The sequence below is a fragment of the Silurus meridionalis genome, chromosome 4 (genome assembly GCF_014805685.1).
Source record: "Silurus meridionalis isolate SWU-2019-XX chromosome 4, ASM1480568v1, whole genome shotgun sequence".
NCBI classification, from domain to species: Eukaryota; Metazoa; Chordata; class Actinopteri; order Siluriformes; family Siluridae; genus Silurus; species Silurus meridionalis.
In genome coordinates this window covers 39672204-39697642 of record NC_060887.1, presented here as the reverse complement: position 1 = coordinate 39697642, position 25439 = coordinate 39672204, and the positions used below count along the sequence as shown (strand labels likewise).

Genomic DNA, 25439 nt, shown 5'->3' with positions numbered 1-25439 from the left:
AAATATACATCTTACTAACGTAAAGATAGTAATTATAGACAGTTATTGCATTTTCAGAAAAGACTTGATCCTACCTTTTCTTTAATAATGGCTGCATCGAGTGGGGATTGGCTCTGAGCTCCCAATCCAGCAAACGCCATTGTCACGTGTCTACATTTTCCAGGAAAAAAACGCATTTACATTTTATTCCAAATTATGTATTTGGAATATTTACATTAATCTTGTGCCGCCAATTATTTGACATAATAAATATTTTGACAAAGAAAATTCTCTGATTAACAAAATGTCGGTGGCACGGTGATGCCTAAGAAGGGCACTTCAGTGGGAGAAAAAAAGCAATATTTATGTTCCAAACCGATATTTCTGTATTTAAGTGTGTTCCTAATGACTTTAACTATTAAACTAGGTTTACTAAACCTACGCAAATTTGCGTAAATTCCCTGGACCTAACACCTAGTAGCACCCCTGCTGAGATTTTCACAGGCTTCAGCTCCATTGTTCTCCTGCTTTTGTTGTGCAAACACACCCATTATCTGTGAGGCCTGGCACATTTGCATTTGTTTACTCAGAATAGCTCAGAGGCCAAACCTTTGTGCTTCATAAATCGGCAACGAAGTCCCCTAGCTAGAAGACTCAAACAATCTTCTTTTGCCTGTCCACCCTGTACATGCCTTGTGCAAAATGTAGGCATTCACCGCCGCTAGGTCCAGCATATTTTTAAAAAACGCTACTGGCCACCTGCGTGTTGCTGCTTTTACGGAATACATCCACGCCATTTGGTCCAACACATCTACACCACACTGTAAAAGCAGAGAGAGAGAGTCATGAGGATATGTGCTATTTTTCTATAGGCCTGTATAGTACACATCAGAATACATTGTAGCACTGGTGTAAATTTATACACACATTCACATACCTTCATGTGGTTATAGTATGTTATCGTGTTGGGTTTCCTCTTTCTGCCGTCACCGATCTTCACGTCTTGGTGCATGGAACTTGGAACACACACAGCCTTGTTTTTTTTAGGTGCATAAATTGTCAAGGAGACACTGCCACTTCTAAGCACTGAAGTGAAGAATACCTCTGGCCGTGCAGTGTCTTTTGCAAGTTGAGGAAGTTCACGACGGTCTTTATTCACCGTGCCCATTAGTGCTGTTTTGCGCTGCAGCAGTCTGTGCGACAGTGACAGTGAAGTAAAGAAACTGTCCGTCATGACATTTCTTCCATCATCCAAAAATGGCTCCATCAGATTTATGACCACGTTCTCTGCCAGCCTCTCTCCCTTCTGTCGACTGAGGTCCTTTCCCAAGTAAGGAGATGCATTGCAGACATATTTGGTCTCCAAATCCGTGGCCATCCAGAACTTGATCCCAAATTTGTCTGGCTTGGTTGCGATATACTATGTGAATGGACAACAAACCTTGGTAGGGAACAGCTGTTCATATATGGTCATGTGTTCTCCTGGATTAAAACTCTCAGCACAGTCCTTGTTGAAGCGTGACCAGATGTCGGAGATTGCAGCAAATTTGTTTTTCACCCGTTCTGCCTGCATGTCCTTGTCATCAAATCGAAGGTGTTGCATAATTGAAATTAATCTATCTCGGGGCATTGTCTCTTTGATTACTGGCACCAGAAAGCTTTCTGACCAGCAATCCACAATGGCACCAACGGGACACATGATTGCTTTTACAAACAGAATTGAAATGAATGCCATCAGTTCATGAATTGCCAAATACCAGTCCGGCTCTGTTCTGCGGGCTTGATGGACCGTGCACTCCCTGATGGTCTGCAGCATTCCTAACTAACAGGCAAAGAAAGCTTCTGAAGATAAACAAATAGAGAATGGAAAATTTAAATGAACCTCACTCTAAATGGGCTTATATAAATATCATATGTACTATGGCAATAACAAACCTTAGCAGATTCTGTGGGTCCAGCTTGCGCAGTAAAGCACGATTGATTTGCTACTGCACTGGGCATTCCAATGTCCTCCCTCTACCCACACAGTGCCGTCTTTTGCCGTCTGACTCAGACAGGGCTTTCCAGTACCATGGTGCATCTTCCGTGGAGGCATGTTGGGTTCTTGTTCCGTCTCCTTTTTGGATTCTTCTGAGGAGGTATCAGTGGCCTGCTGGACAAATGAAATCTCTCCTCCATCAGAGTCTGCTTCGTCCATTTCCTGAAGCCAGGCCAAAGCCTGTTGTGCGGAGAGGTTCTTCCTGCGTGGCAGTGATACGGAGGCCATCCTGATGTGCGTTCTCAAAAAATGTGAAGAAGAAATGATTCTCCCGCCTGGGTCGCTCTGCTTTTATGCACAGCACTGTGCTGTAGTCATGCAATGACACTCCCTTACATACACAGTAACAATGGACAATCAAGACCAATTGTTAGGAAGGTTTCCTATCCGGTTGGAATGACCAAATGTTAGGATTTTCACTATCTGGTATGTGCTGATCAGGGGGTTGTACTTGCCCCAGCATGTCAGTCAAAGCATGGTACAGGATTCAGAACACTCAACTTTACTGGGTATAGAACTGATCGTATATAAGGTGATTCTTGCTATCTTATGTTAGCTGCTGTTCAGTAGGTTGCGTGATGCAGAATGCATGCTGAAAGGCCACTGCTAAGTGACCACTGCTGAATGGTCAGTGCTGAGTGACTCTGCTGAATGGTCAGTGCTGAGTGAAAGGTTGCACGATGTCAAATGGCCACTGGTAGTTCACCATCTCCCTCAGAGTCTAATGAGTTCAGGAGACCAACGAGAGCTTGAATTTGGAGGAGAACAGATCAAAACTGGCTGTATCTCCAGGCTACACTAGAGGCAGACACACAGTTTACCAAGCAATGACAAGCTGCCTATGACATTACAGGAGATTAGGCAACTCCGTGAAGATAAGGCAGCCATTCTGGAGGAACTCCGACAACTTAGGGTTCTTTGCAAGAATATGCAGAATTTAACAGTAAAGCTGCAGACAACTCTGCTAGTTCAAGCTCTAAATTCAAGCTCTAGTGGGTCACCTGAACTCACTAGGCTCTCTCAGTCTCAGTAAACAAATGCAAATGTGCTAGGCCTTACAGGTGTTGGGTGGTTTGCACAACAATAGCAGTAGGAGAACTGAGCTGAAGAACTGTAAAAATCTCAACAGGGGGGAATAACACCTCAGGACGTGCACCAGAAAATAAAAGGTCAGTAAGTTAAGTCAGTTAAGCCTTACACTTTCTAAGGCTGCTGTTATGGAGAATACGGTCTTACAAAGGTAGGGCGCACTAGTAATGATTAGCTCTGAACAGCCCTCTCCAATCCAAGGACTTTTGCATTAACAAACAAGGTGTTTAAACAGCAATTAAGCCATTTTACACAGAGTTATCACTCATTACAATCAGCAAAATTTTCCTGAAATAAAACCGTTTTATATTGCAAGCAACATGCATTTTATTAGAATTTTATTATAAAAGTTAATTGAAAGTACTTGAAAAGTACAAAAAAGTACTTGAAATGCTCAAATACACTTAGAAAAATGTTGCATTTTCTATTTGTTCTGTCTGAGCAGCACCTTTATTTTTATTGATTCTATCTGTCAGTCTGCCACTGTTCTGGCTGGATGTGGATGTGTCTGTTTTGGAGTCACTCGCTGTAATGTGGGGGAGGGGAGTCTGCGCTCACAGGTGGGGGGAGGGGAAGCAAAAAGCAGCTTGAGTCACAACGTTTAAACCTTCCAGTTTCGTTGCTTAAGAACAAACTAATTCAATATCAAAACAAAGACTCCAGATAAATAGCAAAGACTAAGTGCAGAATCCAGGGTTGTGATGTCAAAGAATCAGTATTTATTCCCTCAGAAACAAAGTCTGACTGTTTCATGGAAGTGTCCAAAGTCGCAGCCTTTGTCCCCAAGGGTTCAACATACTCCAACGGGAAGCCCACAACTGGAGCTTCCTACACCAGCTCCCCGGAGAAGTACTACTGCACTGAGGGTCACTGCACTAGACACCCACTAGTCAGCCAATGCTCAGAACCGAGCAAATGTTGCTGAGCTTTCAGCAAGGGGAAGACTTAGAGAACTAGCTGCATCGGTTCAAGTGGCTCGCCAGAACCTGGAAGTGGCCGAAGGAAGAATGGAGCTACCAGCTGGTTAAACTGTTGACCGGGCAAGCGCTGGAGGCCTACCTGGCGATGGATGAAGACCAAGCAGTGGTCTACAGCAAGCTCAAGAAGGTGCTGTTGGAGAAGTTTAACGTTTCTCCAGAAATCTATCATCAGCGGTTTCATGCAACTACGACCCCGGTTGTAGAGACACCCTCAGAGACTTATAATCGGCGACCGGAACTACACACCAAGGAGGAAATTGGTGAGATGGTCATCCTGGAGCAGTTTCTCCATGTCCTGCCGTTCGAGATCAGGATATGGGTAAAGGAACGGGAGCCGAGAACTGGGCTAGCTGCTGCCAAACTTGCCCAGCAGTATCGGAACGCTCACCAGGAGGGTCGTCGTTTTCAATTGGTGAAAGGGTGACCAGAGGAGTTCTCCTGGTGGATGGAAAGCTGGAGAATCTCGCCGCAACATTCAAGCCAGCAAGGGGGACAAAGACACCAGAGAACAGGAACTCACGTGCTACTATTGTCAACAGCCAGGACACACAGCCACCGTGTGCCCAGCAAGAAAAGCCAAGTTGACGGGGTTTTGTTATGTCCCAAGAAAGGAGGACAGTACAGTAAACTGGATGGGGAACCCCCAACTCGTCCCAGTGACCGTTAATGGGAAGGAGTTGAAAGCTTTGTTGGACACTGGGAGTTCAATGTCGCTGGTGAAAAGATGTCATGTGACCAGTGTGTCTTTCACAAATCACACAAAACTACAATGTGTGCATGGAGAGGTGAAACAGTACCCCAAACCGAGGTGAATGTGTCCATAAACGGGCAGACATACCTACTCACTGTGGCTGTTGTGGAAACCCTACCGGCAGATGTTATTTTGGGACGTGACATACCGGTATTACCAGAACTGGTACAAGTGAACTGGGAGGAAGAACGATCAAGATCCAACGTCCAGCTAGCATGTCCAGTTGTCACTCGGGCCCAAGTTAAGACGGGACTGCAGCCGTTGCCTGACACGGACAGCAGTTTGTTGCAAGGCGGGACCAAGGGGTCCAGAAAATCACGTCGCCAACGTCGGCTAGAGAAAGGACTTGGTATCCCAGTGCCGGACATTAAAACTGAAGGACTGGAGGTGAGTGGATGGACTGTACTGGTAAACATCGTGAAGCTGCAGCGCGCCGACGAGTCACTAAAACCTTGGTACAAGAAAGCGTTGCAAGGCAAACAAGCGGACGTGTGTGGGGAGCAGTATGTAATCACCAACGATATACTCTATATGCAGGCCTCGGATGTAACCCGGTTGGTGGTGCCGAAATGTTGTCGCCCCATGGTGTTGCATCTGGCACATACAGTTCCCTGGGCAGGACATTTTGCTCTGCGGAAAACCTACGCATGCATCAGCTCACGATTCGTCTGGCTGGCTATGTACGCGGATGTACAAAAGTACTGCACCACATGCCCCACCTGTCAGCAGACCAGTGCTGTGCGACGACGAGACAGGGCCCCTCTACAACCATTGCCTGTGGTCTCTGTCCCATTCCAACGCATCGCTATGGAAATAGTAGGGCCACTGGAAAAGAGCAGTACAGGATATCAGTATATCCTTGTCATCAGTGACTACGTCACTAGGTACCCGGATGCATTTCCTCTCCGCTCCATCACCACCCCTAAGATCATAAATGCTCTTATTCAGCTGTTCTTCCGCTATCAAGACCAGTCCATACCACCCGCAGACAGATGGACTTGTGGAGCGTTTCAATAAAACGGAAGGGACTGGGCTAAATGGCTACCCTTCTTGCTATTCGCCTACGGGGAGGTGCCACAAGCATCGCCTGGCTTCTCACCTTTCGAGCTCCTGTACGGTTGGCAGGTCCAAGGACCTCTGGATCTTTTCCGGAAAAACTGGGAGGACCCAGGATGATTCTCGGTCAAACTCAAAATAGAGCGATGCCTGCGTGGCCTGGTGAGTTTCCAGTGAAGGCAAGGGTGATGCAGCCACATTCCTAAAAATAATCAAACAATATATTTAAGGATGATGAATACACTTAAGCAATATATATTTGTTAGCATGCATTATATAGCCTATAGGCATATTTGATGATGGGCAATAGGACAGATAAATGTTTGTTGATAGGCCATAGACCATAATGCATCTCAGACATTTACACCATCACCATTTACAGCTGAGCAAATATTGGAAAATGTTATTCATAAGGCAGTAATTGCTAGCTAGCTAGCATTTACACCTCAGCATTCCGGAACATCTCTACTAGCTAACACTACATAACAGCTTTTCAAGATTATAAGTGACTAACCTAAACTGAACTGAGGCTAAAATATAACTTTATATAACGTCAACAATATTTAGGGCATACAATTACAAACAGTTAATGTTACAAATGAGCAGATATTGGTGGATATTTGTTGTTACATTAAAAGGCAACGCTGACAAAACTAGGCAGAGATGTCTACAAACAATATTAGTTTTATATTATCAGAATGTAAGACTTAATAACCTACTCATCGTAACAACTTGCTGGAAAGTCCTCGGATAGGTTGATTTGCTCTTCAAAATGCAAACGCGCCTCGTCAGAATCGCAATCTTCTTCGGATGAAAAGTTAAATTCTAAAGAGCTTCCTCACGGTGTAGCGTGTCATCTTTCAAACGCAGCTGAATGTGTAATAATCTCAGTGGATTCGCATTGTTTTATGCCACTGTCCGGGGGGGGTGTGACTCATCGTGTGAACTATTTACCTGTGAATAGCGGGGCGTGTCCGGTCGCAGCTCATTGTCAGATAATGACCTGAGGAGGAAAGTCTGTGCTTAAAACCTTTACTTGGTTTCACATGATTTATTTCACCGACTTATTCTAAAACTACATACTTTAAGCTGTCTAAAGATATATTTTTTTATTTCCGTGTGTCGATATTGGCCGAGTTTAAGCGCTTTTTAATGACGTGTTTCTAAACGCAGACAAAGGCGACAGACGGCGCACCCTGATTATTTTATTCATTTAAAAAAAATACGTTTTGTTTATACAGTTGTGTTCAAAATTATTCAACCCCCACTGAAATTGATTGTTTTGGTCGGTTTGACATTGATTATGATCATTCAGTCATCCTGCTTACAATTCAATCAAAGAGGCACATGTAGGTCAGACAAATATAACATAACATTTATAATGAAATAACCACAAATGTCTTTTCTGAGCTCACATCATTATCAGTTTTATTCAACCCCCAAGTGACATTCAATCTTAGTACTTAGTACAACATCCTTTTACAGTAATAACAGCTTTTAAACGTGAAGCATAGCTTGACACAAGTGTCTTGCAGCGATCTACGGGTATCTTCACCCATTCATCATGGGCAAAAGCCTCCAGTTCAGTCACATTCTTAGGCTTGCGCACTGCAACTGCTTTCTTTAAGTCCCACCAGAGGTTCTCAATCGGATTTAAGTCTGGTGACTGCGATGGCCACTTCAAAATGTTCCAGCCTTTAATCTGCAACCATGCTCTAGTGGACTTGGAGGTATGCTTGGGATCATTGTCCTGTTGAAAGGTCCAACGTCTTCCAAGCCTCAGGTTTGTGACGGACTGCATCACATTGTCATCCAATATCTCCTGGTACTGAAGAGTACCTGATTTGAAAACACGTCATTGAACCTCTGTTCTTCAGAGTGGTAGTCTTTAAGGGGTTGAATAATTATGTCAATGAAGAATTCACAAAAGAAACATTTACTACTGTATTACAAAACTAATTGATGTCATTTTAGTTGCATATGGTTCTTTAAGAAGTCCTTGTAGGATTTCATTCTGAATACAATTACAAATGTACACTAAATTCCCTAAAACCATTTACAGCATTGGGGGTTGAATAATTTTGAACACAACTGTAGCTCCTAAACTCTGGAATAGTCTTCCTGACAGTGTTCGTAGCTCAGACACACTCACCCAGTTTAAGTGTAGATTAAAAACATATATTTTTAGCAAAGCCTACACATAACACACATCACATCATAACCTTGTGCTCCAGAACATCTGATCACATGCACATTATCAACTTGTGCTGTTAATATCATGAACAGCAGCTACGCTAATTTCTCTCCATTGCTTCTCTTTTGTTCTCTCCCCATCCCGAGACACCCTGAGGTTTGGCTAGCTCCAGTCACCTCCCACCATCTTGATGATTACGGACCTTTGAAGAAGTAGATGCCGAACTCGCAAACATCCCGAATCATCTAGAGACGTACCAGTGCCATTTGGATCCCGCTACATGTGTGGAGTTTGACATTGGACCTCCTGGAGTGTTTAAAGGCTCTGGCATGGAGAAGCTGATGCTGGATCTGTGATGATCACAAATGCTGAGCTTACAAAACTAGGAGCTACTAACCATATAGACTGTATAAGACTGCAGAAAGAACATCACTTATAATCTTATACTCCAGTGCTCATGTTAGTTCTCACTCTCCAGTGTTCTGTATTGTTGAAAGATTTATGATCAAACTCTTGATGTCACCCAGATGAGGATGGGTTCCCCTTTTGAGTCTGGTTCCGCTCAAGGTTTCTTCCTCATAACATCTAAGGGAGTTTTTCCTTGCCACAGTCACCACGGCTGCTCATCAGGGATAAATTTACACCATTCACCTTAACTGTTGATTTGTGTAAAGCTGCTTTGAGACAATGTCTGTTGTGAAAAGCACTATACAAATAAACCTGACTTGACTTGACATATCAAAATGTAAAGGTATACTACACCAAAGGGGTGTGTGTGTGTGTGTGTGTGTGTGTGTGTGTGTGTGTGTGTGTGTGTGTGTGTATGTGTATATATATATATATATATATATATATATATATATATATATATATATATATATAATGTGTATATATAATGTGTATATGTATATGTGTGTGTGTTCTAGAAATATTACCTCTAACAGCTATGCAGGTGTGAGCATCTGTGTCTGGCATTTGGTTGTTTAGGAATGGCCTACTAATATCTGATCACTGCCGTCTTCCTGCCAGACAAAGACAAACAGCATGGCAAAGATTAATATTACCCTCATAATAAGAATCGAATAAAATATTGATTGTTTATTCACAGGTGATTTTTATTTTTATTTTTTTTTTGCTTTTGAAATCTGGTATGCAAAAGGATGCTGAAATAATATCAAATATGTTTATTGTTATGTTTTCTTTGGGACTTCCAAAGCTTGATAGTAAACATTTGCCTTAAATAAGAATGAACAACACTATTTTTTAAAGACTAAATTATTTAAAAGTTTTGAAAAGTTGATATTAAAAACCGGCCTGAAGAAAAAGTACCACCAAGCATGCAATCTTCATCTTCTTCCATTCCCCTGTACAGTGTTCATTCCTCAGAAACAAATGACTCTCCAGCACTAAGATCATCACGTATCATAAAGAAACCTGATCGACTTACTTTGTAAATGACTTTATGCCTCGTTACATTTGAAATGTACTAAACAGATCCACTGTTTTAGTTTAGTGACAAATGGATAATTTTGTGTTGTATAGACTCTGTTATTCATGCAATACAGTTTCTATTTTATTCCTGAGGAAAGATGTAGTGATTAGTTGTTGTTCCTGTTATTGTTCTCTAGATGGCAGTCGAACCAAACATACAAGCAGCAGATACATGAGAATAAAAATCTGATTGATAAAGAAATAAAGAAGCTACACACCAGTTCATCCATGTTTCTGATCAGAGTGTTTATTTAATGAACATCACACAGATCAGATTAACAGTAGGGACATTTATAAAGTTAATGTTTCAACCGTTATATAACTATTCATCTGATTGTAATGTATGTTATGAAGCTTAACTGAGATGATTCCAAACCCCTGTACATTTGTAGGTAACCCCTGTAGGTTTCTGTCCATTTGTCCAGTACAGGAGCTTTGGGTGGTGTACAGGGTCTGCATGGACCCTCTGACTGCTCTGCAGCTAATCAGCTCCAAACACAGCAAGCTGTGATGCACTTTGTGTTCTGTCTTCATTCCATCAGAGACAGTTTGAACTTTTCCAGCAGTTTGTGCTCGTACTGACTCGGACACACGCACATAAATGTTCACAACTGCCATATGGTTTCTTTTAACTGTTTATGATGATGTGAGCTGTGTACGGGGTGAAGAGTGGATTTTACTTGCTAATCAAATGCTTTGTAATTAAAATTCATTTAGATACAACAGCACTGTTACACTGATACATATAATAAGACAGTTCTGATGGAATAATATAAACTTTTTTTGTGTATGAATGCAAATCTGATATAATGATAAAATATATATAATAATAAAAGTACAAAATAAACGATTTATTGCAAATATTTACATAATTAACCAAACTAGACTTTTGTATCAGTATAAAGACTTTGCTCAGTCTGTACTCTGATTCAGTTATATTTTTACTCCATACAGTATATCAATCACAATTATAATAAAATACATTATATGTTGATCATGTTTGTGTTTTTGTAAGAGTTTCTGCTCATAATCCTCTGTGTGTGAGACTCAGATCAGAACCTGTAATAAAGGAGAGAAGAGTAAAATGATCAGATTTTTACTACCGTAATTTCCGGACTATTAAACGCACCCATATATAAGCCGCACCCACTGGTGTCTACATTGAAACGAATGAACTTTACACAGGCTTTAACGAAAGACAGTGTCTGTAACACGGCTTGTATCTAAACAGCAGCCTACCAAGAAAAACATTGTTCACTGTCTTCCTCCTTCCTTTCACAACTATTTCTCTCAGGAGTTTTTCTTTTGGCATCGTCGTGCGTTTAAAAATCACCATCGGTGAAGCTTTTTGCCGTGCAGCTCAGAACACAGGTGAAGTGTATTTTTTCATGCCCGGTTGTTTTCAGCGTTGACGAATGATTCGCATTTCCTGTTGACAGTCCGAGTGAGCGGCAGGTCAAACGTCAAATGAACCTCATCTATATTTATGATGTTGTGCGGCCCGATTCAGTGGGAGCGCATCTGATTTAATATAAAGAGTTTCATTGGTTCACCCGAACCTGTTCGGCAATTTCATTGTTCTAATGTTATGGGGCTCAGTTTTTTGGCATTAAGCTTGTGAAACCGGGAAAAACCCATAAATTAGCTGCTTCATTGTTTAAGCTGCGGACTTCAAAACGTGGGAAAAAAATAGCGGTGTATAGGCCGGAAAATACGGTACAATCATCATAATCAGTATTTACACTCTACACAAAATCAGTGTTGATCCTCTGAGTGTAGAATCTTAAAGCTGTTTGAGTGTTTAACAGCTCCAATGTACAGGATTTATACTGCAGAGCCCCAAATACACACATTCCACTAGAACATGAACAGAAATGTAGAACCTGCATACAAATGAACAGTAACTCAGTAACTCACTGTAGTGTCTCCAGTTTACAGTGTGGATCCTTCAGTAGATCAGAGAGCAGCTTCACTCCTGAGTCTCCTGGTTCATTGTAGTTCAGATGCAGTTCTCTCAGGTGTGATGAGGTGTTTGACCTCAGAGCTGAAACCAGAGCAGCACAACCTTCACCTGTAATACTGCACCATTCCAGCCTGTAGAGAGATCAACAATTATAGATCAGCAACTTACTGAATTTATGAATCTGGAAAACTATAGCAGTTGTTGCTGCTTTATTTAAATTGTGCTTCAGGACACACAACATTTTATTAATCTAAAACAGCCATATGACAGAAATGCAGGATCTACAGTGTGTAAGTGATGATCTGACCTCAGTATCTCCAGTGTACAGTGTGGATTCTCCAGTCCAGCAGAGAGCAGCTTCACTCCTGAATCCTGCAGGTTATTCACACTCAGGTTCAGTTCTCTCAGACTGGAGGAGTTTGAACTGAGAACTGAGGACAGAATTCTACAGCTTTCCTCTGTGAGAGTACAGTAATGCAGCCTTGGAGAAAATTATGATAAATCAGAACACTGACATCGCAAACACACACACACAAGGTATAAAATCAGTGCAGTGTGTAATGGTTTTGACAGAGTGATGCTTCTCTGACTCATTTTTATGCACAGAGAAGTACAAAGTACATGTACAAACAATAAATATTTTCCCATTAATAATCAACTTTTTTTTTTGTCAGAAAGCAGCTTTACAGAATAAAATACACTGAATATATTTTTAATTACAAAATCTATACCTTATATTTAAAAGATTTTAATAGTAAAATGTTGAATATTTGTTGCTCTACGTTTTACTGTGATTAGGTTTATACTATAATAATGACAATCACATAAACACAGTGTGTAAGTGATGATCTGACCTCAGTATCTCCAGTGTACAGTGTGGATTCTCCAGTCCAGCAGAGAGCAGCTTCACTCCTGAATCCTGCAGTTTATTCTCACTCAGGTCCAGTTCTCTCAGACTGGAGGAGTTTGAACTGAGAACTGAGAACAGAATTCTACAACTTTCCTCTGTGAGATTACACTCACACAACCTGGGAGAGAAATTATGATAAATCAGAACACTGGCATCTCACACACACACACACACACACACACACACTGGGAGAGAAATTATTATAAGTGGAGTAAAGTAATAAATCACAAATTCATCAAACACTGATCATCACCTTTCTGTCACATGCAACTGAATCAACAAAGAAGCTAAAAATGCTACTGTCTGTTACACGCTATCACTTTTTAAATCATCCTCCCATTCCTCTGTTAAGGAAGAGAAGGACATGCTGATGTTGTGCTCTATAAGTTCTGTCAGTGTGTGATTCCAGTGTGTGATTCCACATGTTCTGAATGAATGATTAGTGACACTGAAGCGAATGATTGTTTATGTCCTAATTGAAGTTCCAGCCACAGATCACACAAAGCATCATGGGGTGTAGATAACAGGAGAAGATCTACAGCAGGGTTGCTTTTTCAAATATTAGCTGCCTGGATTGTCAGTGCCAGCAGTCAAAAATTAAACTGTTTGTTAGAAATATTATGTTTTTTTCTGTTTGTGTTACTGAAAAACATCTATAAAAGAGAATGACACTGATGTAAGCTTAATTTTTTAATTTGCAGGATATAAAGTGGAATAACATTTACAGCATAAAACTACAAACTGCTTGAGTTCTTTTAAAAGGTGAATTTTTACTCATAATTTGAGTAGAATTGAGAGCAGATACTTTTACTCTACTACACACATTTTTTTAAAGTAATACTTCTATTTTAATATGATTTTTCAGTACATTTTCCACCTCTGATTATGAAATAACACACCACCTCAAACACACACACACACACACTGTCAGAGAAGCACCAGCCCCCTCTAACGCTCAACACTGTCGCTCAGTTTTTCCCACCTACTAATCACCTGCACCTGTTACCTCTTAATCCGTCCCCTTTAAAAGATCCCTCTCCCCCTTCACTCGCCATCCAATCTACCATATACAGTATTGTTCAAAATAATAGCAGTACAATGTGACTAACCAGAATAATCCAGGTTTTTAGTATATTTTTTATTGCTACGTGGCAAACAAGTTACCAGTAGGTGCAGTAGATTCTCAGAAAACAAACAAGACCCAGCATTCATGATATACACGCTCGTAAGGCTGTGCAATTGGGCAATTAGTTGAAATGGGTGTGTTCAAAAAAATAGCAGTGTGGCATTCAATCACTGAGGTCATCAATTTTGTGAAAAAACAGGTGTGAATCAGGTGGCCCCTATTTAAGGATAAAGCCAGCACTTGTTGAACATGCATTTGAAAGCCTGAGGAAAATGGGTCGTTCAGAAGAACAGCGTACTTTGATTAAAAAGTTGATTGGAGAGGGGAAAACCTATAAAGAGGTGCAAAAAATTATAGGCTGTTCAGCCATAATGATCTCCAATGCCTTAAAATGGAGAGCAAAACCAGAGAGACGTTGAAGAAAACGGAAGACAACCATCAAAATGGATCGAAGAATAACCAGAATGGCAAAGGCTCAGCCAATGATCAGCTTCAGGATAATCAAAGACAGTCTGGAGTTACCTGTAAGTACTGTGACAGTTAGAAGACGTCTGTGTGAAGCTAATCTATTTTTAAGAATCCCATAAAGTCCCTCTGTTAAAAAAAGGCATGTGCAGAAGAGGTTACAATTTGCCAAAGAACACATCAACTGGCCTAAAGAGAAATAGAGGAACATTTTGTGGACTGATTAGAGTAAAATTGTTCTTTTTGGGTCCAAGGGCCACAGACAGTTTGTGAGACGACCCCCAAACTCTGAATTCAAGCCACAGTACACAGTGAAGACAGTGAAGCATGGTGGTGCAAGCATCATGATATAGGCATGTAAGTGGCTGGCCCTTTCTCACTTTCCTGACTGCGGTGAGGATTACTTTGATCCAGGCGGGAGACAACCGTGCCCGCAATCTGGCCCCACACCATGCCCAAAAAAGTGGTTCTCTGTACCGGAGAAAGCGCACTTTTCGCGGCGTGCAGGCGAGAACTTCATGCAGGCAAGAACATCCTCTTCATCTGTGAGATTACAATCACACAACCTGGGAGAAAATGATGATAAATCAGAACACTGACATCTCAAACACAAACACACACACAAAAACACGCAAGTAGAGTAGTAGTGTAGAGGAGTGTGTGTTAGCGGTTGGCACACGGTGTGTGTTTGGTGTGTGTATGAGTGTAGAGTAGTGTGTGTGTGGTTGGGACATGGTGTGTGTTTGGTGTGTGTATGTGTGTGTTAGTGTTAGCGTTTGAGACACAGTGTGTGTGTGTGTGTGGTGTGTGTATGAGTGTAGAGGAGTGTGTGTGTTAGCGTTTGAGACAAGGTGTGTGTGTGGAGTGTGTGAGTGTAGAGGAGTATGTGTTAGCAAACTCAACCCCAGCAAAACAGAACTGCTGGTCATCCCAGGTGATTCAGCCCCAGGTCAAGATCTACAAATAACACTTCATGACTCTCTGCTCTCCCCTTCAGCCACTGCTCGTAACCTTGAGGTAACTATGTACAATGAACAGTCTTTTTTCCCACATGTCGCTAATGTTGCTCGTTCTTGTCGATTTCTTCTCTATAACATCCGAAGGATTAGACCATTTCTGTCCATACAGGCTGCCCAGGTGCTTGTTCAGTCTCTTGTCATTTCAAGACTTGACTACTGCAGCTCTCTGCTGGCAGGTCTCCCCCTGAACGCTATTCGTCCACTGCAAATGATCCAAAATGCAGCTGCACGACTTGTGTTCAATCAGCCCAAGTTTTCCCACACCACCCCACTGCTGCGCTCCCTTCACTGGCTTCCAGTAGCTGCACGTATCAGATTCAAAACACTGATGCTTGCCTACAAGGCTAAAAATGGACCAGCACCATCTTACCTCAGTGACCTCATCACATCTCACACTGCACCACGCTGTCTGAGATCCTCCAGCACTGTTCGACTGGTACCACCTTCTCTCAGAATTAGAGGTAAGTACAATTCAAGGCTCTTCTCTGTTCTGGCACCGAGGTGGTGGAATTAACTTCCCCTAGATGTCCGTACAGCAGAGTCCCTGATTATCTTTAAGCGACGACTGAAGACCTACCTTTGCCTGAAATACCTAAATTAGCACTTTCCAAGTTTGTAGAATTCGAGTTATAGTTATATTGAGTTTGTAATCTTGCGTACCAGTGTAGATTTATTCATTACTAGAGATTTAAAGCACGTTTGTATGTCGCTCTGGATAAGGGCGTCTGCTAAATGCCGCAAATGTAAATGTAAATGTAAATGTTAGCGGTTGGGACACGGTGTGTGTGAGTGTAGAGAAGTGTGTGTGAGCAGTTGGGACACAGTGTGTGTGTGTGTAGAGGAGTGTGTGTTAGTGGTTGGGACACATTGTGTGTTTGGTGTGTGTGTGAGTATAGAGAAGTGTGTGTGAGCGATTGGACACTGTGTGTGTGTGTGTGTGTGTGTGTGTGTGTGTGTGTGTGTGTGTGTGTGTTTGTGTGTGAGAGTGTAGAGGTGTGTGTTAGCGGTTGGGACACAGTGTGGGTGGTGTGTGTGTGAGTATAGAGAAGTGTGTGTGAGCGGTTGGGACACTGTGTGTGTGTGTGAGTGTAGAGGTGTGTGTTAGCGGTTGGGACACGGTGTGGGTGGTGTGTGTTTGTGTGAGTGTTGACAAGTGTGTGTTAGCGGTTGGGACATGGTGTGTGAGTGTAGAGGAGTGTTAGTTAGCGCTTGGGACACTGTGTGTGTGTGTGTGTGTGTTTGCGTGTGTGTGTGTGTGTGCGTGTGAGTGTAGAGGAGTTTGTTTTAGCGGTTAAGACACAGAGTGCGGGTGGTGTGAGTGTAGAGGAGTGTGTGTTAGTGGTTGGGACACAGTGTGAGTGTAGAGGTGTGTGTTAGCAGTTGGGACACTGTGTGTGTGTGTGTGTGTGTGTGTGTGTGTGTGTGTGTGTGTGTGTGTGAGAGAGTGTAGAGGTGTGTGTTAGCGGTTGGGACACGGTGTGTGAGTGTAAAGGATTGTTAGTTTGCGCTTGGGACACTGTATGTGTGTGTGTGTGTGTGTGTGTAGCAGTTGGGACATGGTGTGTGAGTGTAAAGGATTGTTAGTTAGCGCTTGGGACACTGTATAGGAGTGTGTGTTAGGGGTTGGGACACGGTGTTTGGGTGGTGTGTGTGAGTGTAGAGGTGTGTGTTAGCGGTTGGGACTTGGTGTGTTTGTGAGTGTAGAGGAGTGTGTGTTAGTGGTTGGGACACGAAGAGAGTGTGTGTGTGTGTTGTGTGTGTGTGGAGGTGTGTGTTAGTGGTTGGGACACGTTGTGTGTTTGGTGTGTGTGTGAGTGTAGAGGAGCCTGTGTGAGCGGTTGGGACACAGTGTGTGTTTGGTGTGTGTCTGAGAGCGGTTGGGGCACGTGTGTGGGTGTGTGTGTGTGTGTGTGTGTGTGTGTGTGAGTGTAGAGGAGTGCGTGTTAGCGGTTGGGACACGGTGTGTGTGAGTGTAGAGGAGTGTGTGTTAGGTTGGGACACAGAGTGTGTGAGTGTAGAGGAGTGTTAGTTAGCGCTTGGGACACTGTGTGTGTGTGTGTGTGTGTGTGTGTGTGTGTGTGTGTGTGTGTGTGTGAGAGTGCAGAGGAGTGTGTTAGCGGTTGGGACACGGTGTGGGTGGTGTGTGTGTGTGAGTGTAGACGAGTGTGTGTTAGCGTTGGGACATGGTGTGTGTGTGTGTGTGTGTGTGTGTGTGTGTGTGTGTGTGTGTGTGTGTGTGTGTGTGTGTGTGTGTGTGTAAGTGTATAGGAGTGTGTGTTAGCAGTTGGGACACAGTGTTTGGGTGGTGTGTGTGTGAGTGTAGAGGAATATGTGTTAGCGGTTGGGACATGGTGTGTGTGTGTAGAGGAGTGTGTGTTAGTGGTTGGGACATGGTGTGTGAGTGTAGAGGTGTGTTAGTTAGCTTGGGACACTGTGTGTGTGTGTGTGTGTGTGCGTTTGTGTGTGTGTGGAGGAGTGTGTGTGTGTTAGTGGTTGGGACACGGTGTGTGGGTAGTGTGTGTTTGCAAGTGTGTGTTAGCATTTAGGACATGGTGTACGGGTGGTGTGTGTGTGATTGTAGAGAAGTGTGTGTTAGCAGTTGGGACACTGTGTGTGTGTGTGTGTGTGTGTGTGTGTGTGTGTGTGTGTGTGTGTTTGTAGAGGAGTGTGTGTTAGCATTTTGGACATGGAGTGCGGATAGTGTTCAGGCCGAGTGTAGGGGAGTGTGTTAGCAGTTGGGACCACGATGTGTGGGTGGTGTGTGAGTGTAGAAGAGTGTGTCTTAGCGGTTGGGACACGGTGTGTGTGAGTGTAGAGGAGTGTGTGGTAGCGGTTGGGACACAGTGTGTGGGTGTGTGTGTATGTGAGTGTAGAGGAGTGTGTGTTAGTGGTTGGGACACGTGTGTGTGTGTGTGTGTGTTGTAGCGTTTAGGACATTGTGTGTGTGTGTGTGTGTGTGTGTGTGTGTGTGTGTGTAATTTTGGGAGGTGATTTTAATTGTAAAGCAGAAAATATACACAGGAACCATGTAGAACCTCATGCAGCTTCCCTTCAGCGCCTGTGGGAGTTGGTAGAGGCCCACGATCTCTGTGACATATGGATAAATTTAAATAAGAATCAGAAACAGTAAACGTGGGCCCACTGCATAGACAACACGCTCTCCCTGGTGAGATTAGATTACTTTTATGGTTTTAAGCATCAGCTGGCTTTTTTTTTTTTTTTACAGTGTTTTATTTTTCCAGTAGGCATCTCAAACCACTGCATGGTACAGTCAGCTTGTATTCGAAGCTGTATAGCAACAAGAGGTCAGGGGCACAGGTAGTGGAGGAGAGCTTTCTCAAGGACCTGCCTAAGCTCACAAAGTCAGTAGCCAGAGAGTTGGACAAGGAGCCGACACTGGCTGAGCTTCAGAATGGGTGCCTGGCATAGATGGTCTCTCTGTCATGTTCAATGCATTCTGGGCAACAATAAGGCAGGACATGCTAGAGGTTCTAAAGGACAGTGTGAAGGGTGTTCAGCGCCCATCAAACTGCAGTAGAGCCATCCTGACCATGCTGCAAAAAGTGGAGATCTGATCCACCTGAAAAATTGGTGCTGGTGTCACTACTGTGCACTGACTGCAAGCTGCTGTCAAAAGCATTAGCATCGAGACTGATGAAGGTGATGGAGCAGATCATTCACCATGACCAGACGTACTGTGTGCCTGGCAGATCGATTTTTAACAACATATACCTACTTTGTGACATTTTGGAAGTCTCCAAGCTAATGGGCTTAAAGACTGGTCTGATTTTCCTAAACTAGCAATGCAGTACGCAGATGACCTGGCTGTAATGATGAGCTCCCAGTCTGATGTAAATGTTTTAATTGATGTTTTAAAAGACTTTGAGTTTTTATCATCAGCAAAAGTAAACTGGGGAAAGAGTGAAGCAGTTTTAGTTGGGGAGTGGGGAGGTGGGGACCCTACACTCCCAGGAGGCCTGGTGTGGAAAAAAGGTGGTTTAAAGTACTTGGGTATCTTCCTGGGAAATAATGAGTTTTTAAATAAAAACTAGGAAGGCACTCTAGAGCACATCAAGGGCAGACTGAACAGGCGGAAGTGACTGGTTCCAAAGATGTCCTAAAGGGTCAAGGCTCTGTGGCACAAGCTAGCATGCATGGACCCACCACCAAACCTGCTAGCGAACATCCAGACCCTGCTTGTCAACTTCTTCTAGGGTGGTTTGGATTCTACAGAGTGTTCTTCATCTGCCCAAAGGAGAAGGGGGCTAGGGGTTGGTTCAGCTCTCCAGCAGAGCTGCAGCCTTTTGCCTACAGTTAATCCAGAGACTCCTAACAGGGCCCAGGTATCTGGTATGGAGTACGGCAGCCAGTGAATTTCTGCACATGGTGGAAGGACTGGGACATGACAGAACTTTGTTTTTAAGGGCTGCAGAACACTACACTGGCTGCTGGAGGAGCCCCTGGTCCACGAGAGTCATCTGGACATCTACGGTGCAACCACCCTCACACTGTCCAGAACATTGCAGAGACAGACCTATCATGAGGAGAGGACATGGCAACATGGGACTCCGGTCCTTGTGTGTTGTTAATCAGCTCCTATATCACTGGAGGTCCACCCTAACAGCAGAGGAACATGTTCAGCTGAAGGACTACAAAATCTGTGAGAACGATCCTGCAGAGGAGGAATCCTTTCCCCAGCTGGACATCGCTCCCGATCTCAAATAGTGTGGAGGTTCCCTTCCTGGAGATGCTGTTTTTCATGCTTTTACACACTTCTCCAGGTTACAGTCTCTGTTTGTGCTTTTAAAACATATCTTAAGGTCTTTTAATTTGGATTTTACTTTTCAGTGTGTGATTCCTGGTTTTAAGTACATCGGGAGAAACAGGTTTATGTGCTGATTAAACTGATTCATTTTATTCTTGGTCAAGCTAAAATTGAAATAAACCTTAGCAGAAAGAACAAAAACACAAAATACAGACTGTGCCAAAAAAAATCTTCTCCAGACTTACAAAATGAAGTATTTTGATTGATATTTTTTTATAAAAAATGAGGGATCTCAAGATGTTAAAGGCTGTGTGGTGTTATGGAGACGCTCTGTGTTCTGTAGTAGAAGAAGAATTTCACTTTGTACCAGAACTGGACTAAATGATCTCAACACACCCATACCTTTAACTGTCATATATGATTTATTTATTTATTTATTTAGTTGGTTATTGTTATTGTTAAGACTGTTCTCACACTGCTTTGCACACATTCCTTTGTCTGTTCAGTGTCTATAGGATATTTACGATGTTAGTATGTAAGGTATACAGGGAGTCTTTATCTGGCTCACACATCTCCGGCTAGTATATCCTCTTGGTCTAAACAGGAAACAACTTTAGGTCAGCTTTCTCTCCAATGTGTGTATATATACGTGTCTGCTGCCTGCAATAAACCGAAGAAGAACATTTTCTGTGTGCTGTGTGATTCTTCCCTGATATCAAAAAGGCAGTACGGGCACCGCAGGTCGTATGGAAAACCTCTCCAAGAATAAAGTTTCGTTTGGGCAAACAGTTATTTAATTAAGTGTTGAGTCAACCTGTTACAATTTGTTAAATAACATGATGTTAAATAAAGGACAGTCAAAAGTCTCTCTCTCTCACACTCACTCACACAAACACACACACACACACACACACACACAATGAAAGTGAGAAGAAACTCCAGATTGTTAAATGTCTATTTCAGTGTTTGTTATTTATAAATCTGGTAAACTATAGCATAGCAGTTGTTGCTGCTTTAATTGAAGTGTGCTTCAGGACACACAAAATCTTATTCATCTAAAACAGCCATATGACAGAAATGCAGGATCTACAGTGTGTAAGTGATGATCTGACCTCAGTATCTCCAGTGTACAGTGTGGATTCTCCAGTCCAGCAGAGAGCAGCTTCACTCCTAAATCCTGCAGTTTATTCTCACTCAGGTCCAGTTCTCTCAGACTGGAGGAGTTTGAACTGAGAACTGAGGACAGAATTCTACAGCTTTCACCTGTGAGATTACACCAACACAACCTGGGAGAGAAATGATGATAAATCAGAACAGTGACACCTCAAACACACACACACAGATATGCACACACACTACTGTGAGAGTTGCAGAAGACTGGAGAAATACTCCTCACTGTGTGGAATTTTTGACAAGATAGCCGTGCAATCAAGTTTTATATACTTATCATTTAACATTTAATCAAATATCATTTAATAGATTTATTATAAGTTCGATTACCTTACTCGCTTATAAGAAACCTTAAAACCCATCTTAAACCCGCTTATTTGCTTGCTTACAAATAACCACAACAGAGACCAGTTAGGAAAAGACCACCATGTTTATTTATTAACTCATACGGGAAGGAACTCTCAAAGGGGGCAGGAACCATCTCAGGTTCGTAACCAGACTTGAGCATAATGACACTGGCAGGAGATGGCGGCCCAGGGAAAGGGCTGGCAGGAGAAGTTGGAGAATAGGATGGGGAAGCAGGTCGAGGAGAGAAAGTAAAGGCCAGAGAAGAAGGCACAAAGTCAGGTGCAGTATCAGTGTCAGAGATGGCAATAGCCCCAGAGGCAGAAACAACAGAAGAGGAAGAAGGGATGGGTGGAGATGAGGAAGGCCCAGGAGAAACAGCGTCATTAGGAAGATTGTCCAAATAAGAGGACATCTCATCAAGCAGACAGTTTATCTAGTGGTGGCGACGGGCAGAAAGACGAGCCCTGTGATAGGGCCCTGAGGACTTGCGTCTAGTAGCCTTAACACGAGCTAGAACACATGGAAATGACAAGGGGGTCAATAAGTAGCATGGTGGCAACTAAGTAGGAAGACCAGTCCAGCACACTAAGTACTGAACTAGCACACAGCTAAGCATAAAAAGCATAAGACAAAGCACATAGAAGTATAATCAACTATAATCACACTTTAAGAAAAAGCATATAAAAGCTTTAAAATGAAGGTTTAAGAAAGAATATTTAACCATAGGATAAGATAAAATAAAAGTAGAGACTTACGCATGATCAAGAAGAAGAAAATAAGAAAATGTCCAGAGAGGCAAAGGATAATCCAAAGTGATGTTGCTTTATCAAGTGCCAAGACAAAAATGAGGAAGATAAGACGAGTTTTAAAAAATAATAAAGCTGCAAATGGGCCCGGAAATAACGGGATATAAAAGAAAGAGATTACATGGGGGAAATGACGACAGGAAAGGGAGGAACCAGGCGAATTCGGAAATAATGGGATTTGGAAAATACCATGTGATGAGCAAAAATTTGTGGGAAGGGCCTAAGAAACCAGCACCTTAGAAATAATGGGATTTGAAGTAAAAATATGTGAATTAAGCAGGGAGGACCCTAGAGGCACCTGCAAATAAATAGGACGCAATCTCAGCAGTCTTAGCAGTTCTTCTGGAGCAGTTGCATTTGGAGTACCTTCAAGACAGGTCTGAAGACTTCTATTTCAGGATTTTAGTTGTTACTTTCATTTTTTTGGGGGAGCTCTGATTTTTGGAAATGAGTTCACAATTTGGGCACAAAGAGGCTTCCAACGTGCGGATGGGTCGACAATTACTCATGGGCCAGCCATAACAGATTTATTGCATGCAATACAACTGCCAAAGAAGCTAGCAATAGTCAAGTGCAAAGCCCACAAGATGGTACAGTGGTAACTAAGGGAAACACAGCTGCGGATAAGGCTGCAAAGAAAGCAGCAGTAGGCGAACAGTGTGTGATGCCAGTGTTTATACCGGGAGAACTAGAAGAGACATCAGAAAATTTGACATTAGACGAAAAAGTTCAGGGACAAGAGGCCGCAAGCCCAGAGGAGAAAGAATGCTGGAAGAAGAGAGGGGCATGGCGGGAAGATGACACAAAGGTGTGGAGAAGTGCAGATGGTTTATGGGCACTATTACCCATGTTGATTAGAGAGGTACATGGAGCAGACCATTGCAATAGGAAGGTAATCATTGACACAATCAGGAGAGAATGGTGGTCACCATATTTGGCAGGTATGGTGGACCATGAGCTAAGACAGTGTGAAGTGTGTGCCTGGAACAATGTTAGGAAAAACTTCACAGCTCCCATTAGCCATATCCTGGTGCCAAAGGAACCGTTTTGACATTTGGTAATGCATTATGTAGACATGCAGGACAGGGTGGCAGGGAAAAGGTATATCCTGGTAATAGTAGACAGATTCAGTCAATGGGTAGAAGCGGTAGCGACGGCTGATAAACATTCAAAGACAGTGGTCAAGTACCTATGTAGAGAAGTGATTCCCAGATTTGGTATCCCAGATTAAATTCAGTCAGACAATGGGCCAGAATTCGTCAGCATGCTTATGAAGGAAGTATGGAAGACACTAGGTGTAAAACACAAGCTTGGATGTGTGTACCATCCCCAGTCTCAGGGAATGGTAGAAAGGGGAAATGGCACAATAAAAGCCGAAGTGGCAAAGACATGTGCAAGCACTAAGCTAAACTGGGTGCAAACATTACCATTGGCTTTGATGAAAATGAGATCACAGACAAACAGGACATTGCACCTGTCGCCTCATGAGATAGTGACGGGGCATCCTATGCCAATGCCATTTACACGAGGACCTTACAAAGGTCCAGGGTTGGAACAATTGGAAAAAGAAATGTCAAGCTATGTAAAACACCTAACCGAAATCCATAGAACTGTATACCCACAGGTGTGTGAGGCCACAATGGCAAGTGAAGGTCCAACAGACAAAGAGGCAAAGAAGCTCTCAAAAGTTGAGCCTGGAGACTTTGTCTACATTAAAGTGTTTAAAAAGAAACATTGAAAGACACCAAGGCGGGAGGGCCCGTTCAAAATGGTGTTGGCAACTCCCACTGCGGTGAAAGTTGAAGGTAAGGAACACTAGTATCATTTAAATAATTGTTGCAGGGCTCAAGTGGAAGGAAAGAAAGGACAAAAGCCCATGGTAAGTGGGAAGGACGACACTCCAGACGACCAAAACTCAGACGACGGAGACGACGACGGCCCGAGTACATCACAAGGACCAGCAAGACGTACGAGAAAAAAAGAAAGCAGAGCGGCTAGCCAAAAAGCAATCGACACCTGAACCACAGGCAGAAGAACCTTCGGCTGCCCCGCAGGCAACCCCAGAGTTATCCCCAACTCTGCCACACACACCAGACCCGAACGCATCTTATCCGATAAACCCCACAAATAGACAGTTTGGCCATCGATAGCATCCCCTCAGACCTCCTACCAGACATGCAAAACGTGTGTCTCCCATTTTCACCGTCCGCGTTTTCACCGTTAGACATCCCAAGTCCGTCACAGTATACCGGCGGTTCCTCGGCTGATCTAGCAACCCCTGTACTATCTCCTTTCACCACAACTGAACCGCCACCATTGTATGACACCCTCGACCCTGCTGACATAGCTTGGGAACACAAATATGACTAAAATACAGGCTGAGGGGAACAAATCGAAGCATAGAATTTATATATTAGAAGGCAGGTCAAAAGAACACAAATGCACGGTCTACCTTATGGTAACAGTAACAGGCCTACTATATGGCACCGTTTTCTTAATGTTATCAGCAGTACAACAGACTTCGCAGAACGGAACCATGACTTTCAATGGTACCTACTACCAAATATGACCGAGCCCCGTTTTACCCCGCACAAAGTAGAGGTACAAAGTTAGGCCTATAATGCATCAAACTCTGATTTCCTGCTGACAGTAGAGGTAGGCGTGCAACGTCCAAACGTGGTAAATGACCTAAGTAATCCGACAAATCAGTACAAACAAGTAGTGTAGACCTGAGTACAGGAGCACGAATGTACGCCCCCGAAGGCCAACCTGGTCTCCAGCCCCGTCAGGCAGCTATAGACTTTGGGATAATATGCGGAGGCCCGTCTACCAGTTCGCCATCCATGTTTTCTGCGCTTCAAATCATGAGTTTTACTTCATACTAAGCCCCATGCCACGCCTCACGCAACCTAAGCCATTTCTTGGTACACATGGCTCTAAATAGCTCATGCCCAGAGACTTGTCAGTCCCCAGGAGGGAAAGTTTAGGGAATTGACGGCCATTACGATGTAAGCGGTACTCCTGGGTTTCCCCCCGAACGTGTCCTCTACCGTTACTCTCCTCAGCATCACCATACTCAACGACACCGATAGCCATGACACTCCCCCAAACCTGTATTATGCCTGGCTACAAGACACTGTACGCCAAGCGCATCCTAACATCACATGCATCGTATGTCACAAACGATCAAAACATATACCGTATGTCATGCCCACAAGAGGAATCAGAGAATGTGCAATGTCCCCATACAATAATACGAACCTGTGCCCAGCAGCATGCCTGCTGGAAG

The 25439-nt window shown here is 43.1% G+C and overlaps 4 protein-coding genes across 4 annotated transcripts in view; 2 read left to right on the top strand and 2 right to left on the bottom strand.

The window, feature by feature from the left end:
• Window positions 1-298: 298 nt before the first annotated feature.
• On the bottom strand, window positions 299-2953 carry LOC124385161. Its single transcript, XM_046848324.1, has 2 exons — window positions 917-2953; window positions 299-800 (listed from the first exon to the last, which is right to left on the bottom strand). The coding sequence occupies exons 1-2, from the start codon at window positions 1355-1357 to the stop codon at window positions 621-623; spliced, it is 621 nt and encodes a 206-aa protein (XP_046704280.1). The 5' UTR covers window positions 1358-2953; the 3' UTR covers window positions 299-620.
• Window positions 2954-3729: 776 nt separating this feature from the next.
• Window positions 3730-4533, top strand: LOC124385166 (zinc finger protein 24-like). The gene has a single exon (XM_046848329.1). The coding sequence runs from the start codon at window positions 4172-4174 to the stop codon at window positions 4508-4510; it is 339 nt and encodes a 112-aa protein (XP_046704285.1). The 5' UTR covers window positions 3730-4171; the 3' UTR covers window positions 4511-4533.
• Window positions 4534-4810: 277 nt separating this feature from the next.
• On the top strand, window positions 4811-8262 carry LOC124385150. Its single transcript, XM_046848300.1, has 2 exons — window positions 4811-6055; window positions 8234-8262. Exon 1 carries the CDS (start codon window positions 4811-4813, stop codon window positions 5852-5854), a length of 1044 nt encoding a protein of 347 aa, XP_046704256.1. The 3' UTR covers window positions 5855-6055; window positions 8234-8262.
• A 1543-nt stretch (window positions 8263-9805) lies between these two features.
• Window positions 9806-25439, bottom strand: part of LOC124385130 (NACHT, LRR and PYD domains-containing protein 3-like) — a 38543-nt gene continuing 22909 nt past the window's right edge. The window contains 5 exon segments of the mRNA XM_046848274.1: window positions 9806-10637; window positions 11496-11672; window positions 11849-12022; window positions 12396-12569; window positions 20939-21112. Of these exon segments, the coding sequence (XP_046704230.1) occupies window positions 10631-10637; window positions 11496-11672; window positions 11849-12022; window positions 12396-12569; window positions 20939-21112 (706 nt within the window). The 3' untranslated portion in view covers window positions 9806-10630.

Bases quoted from the DNA above. Each gene is read 5' to 3' on its own strand.
- LOC124385161 (XM_046848324.1), bottom strand. From the start codon at position 1,357: ATGGCCACGGATTTGGAGACCAAATATGTCTGCAATGCATCTCCTTAC. The intron at 801-916 runs GTATGTGAATGT...CTGCTTTTACAG, and splicing joins CATACTATAACCACATGAAG to TGTGGTGTAGATGTGTTGGA.
- LOC124385166 (XM_046848329.1), top strand. From the start codon at position 4,172: ATGGATGAAGACCAAGCAGTGGTCTACAGCAAGCTCAAGAAGGTGCTG.
- LOC124385150 (XM_046848300.1), top strand. From the start codon at position 4,811: ATGTCATGTGACCAGTGTGTCTTTCACAAATCACACAAAACTACAATG.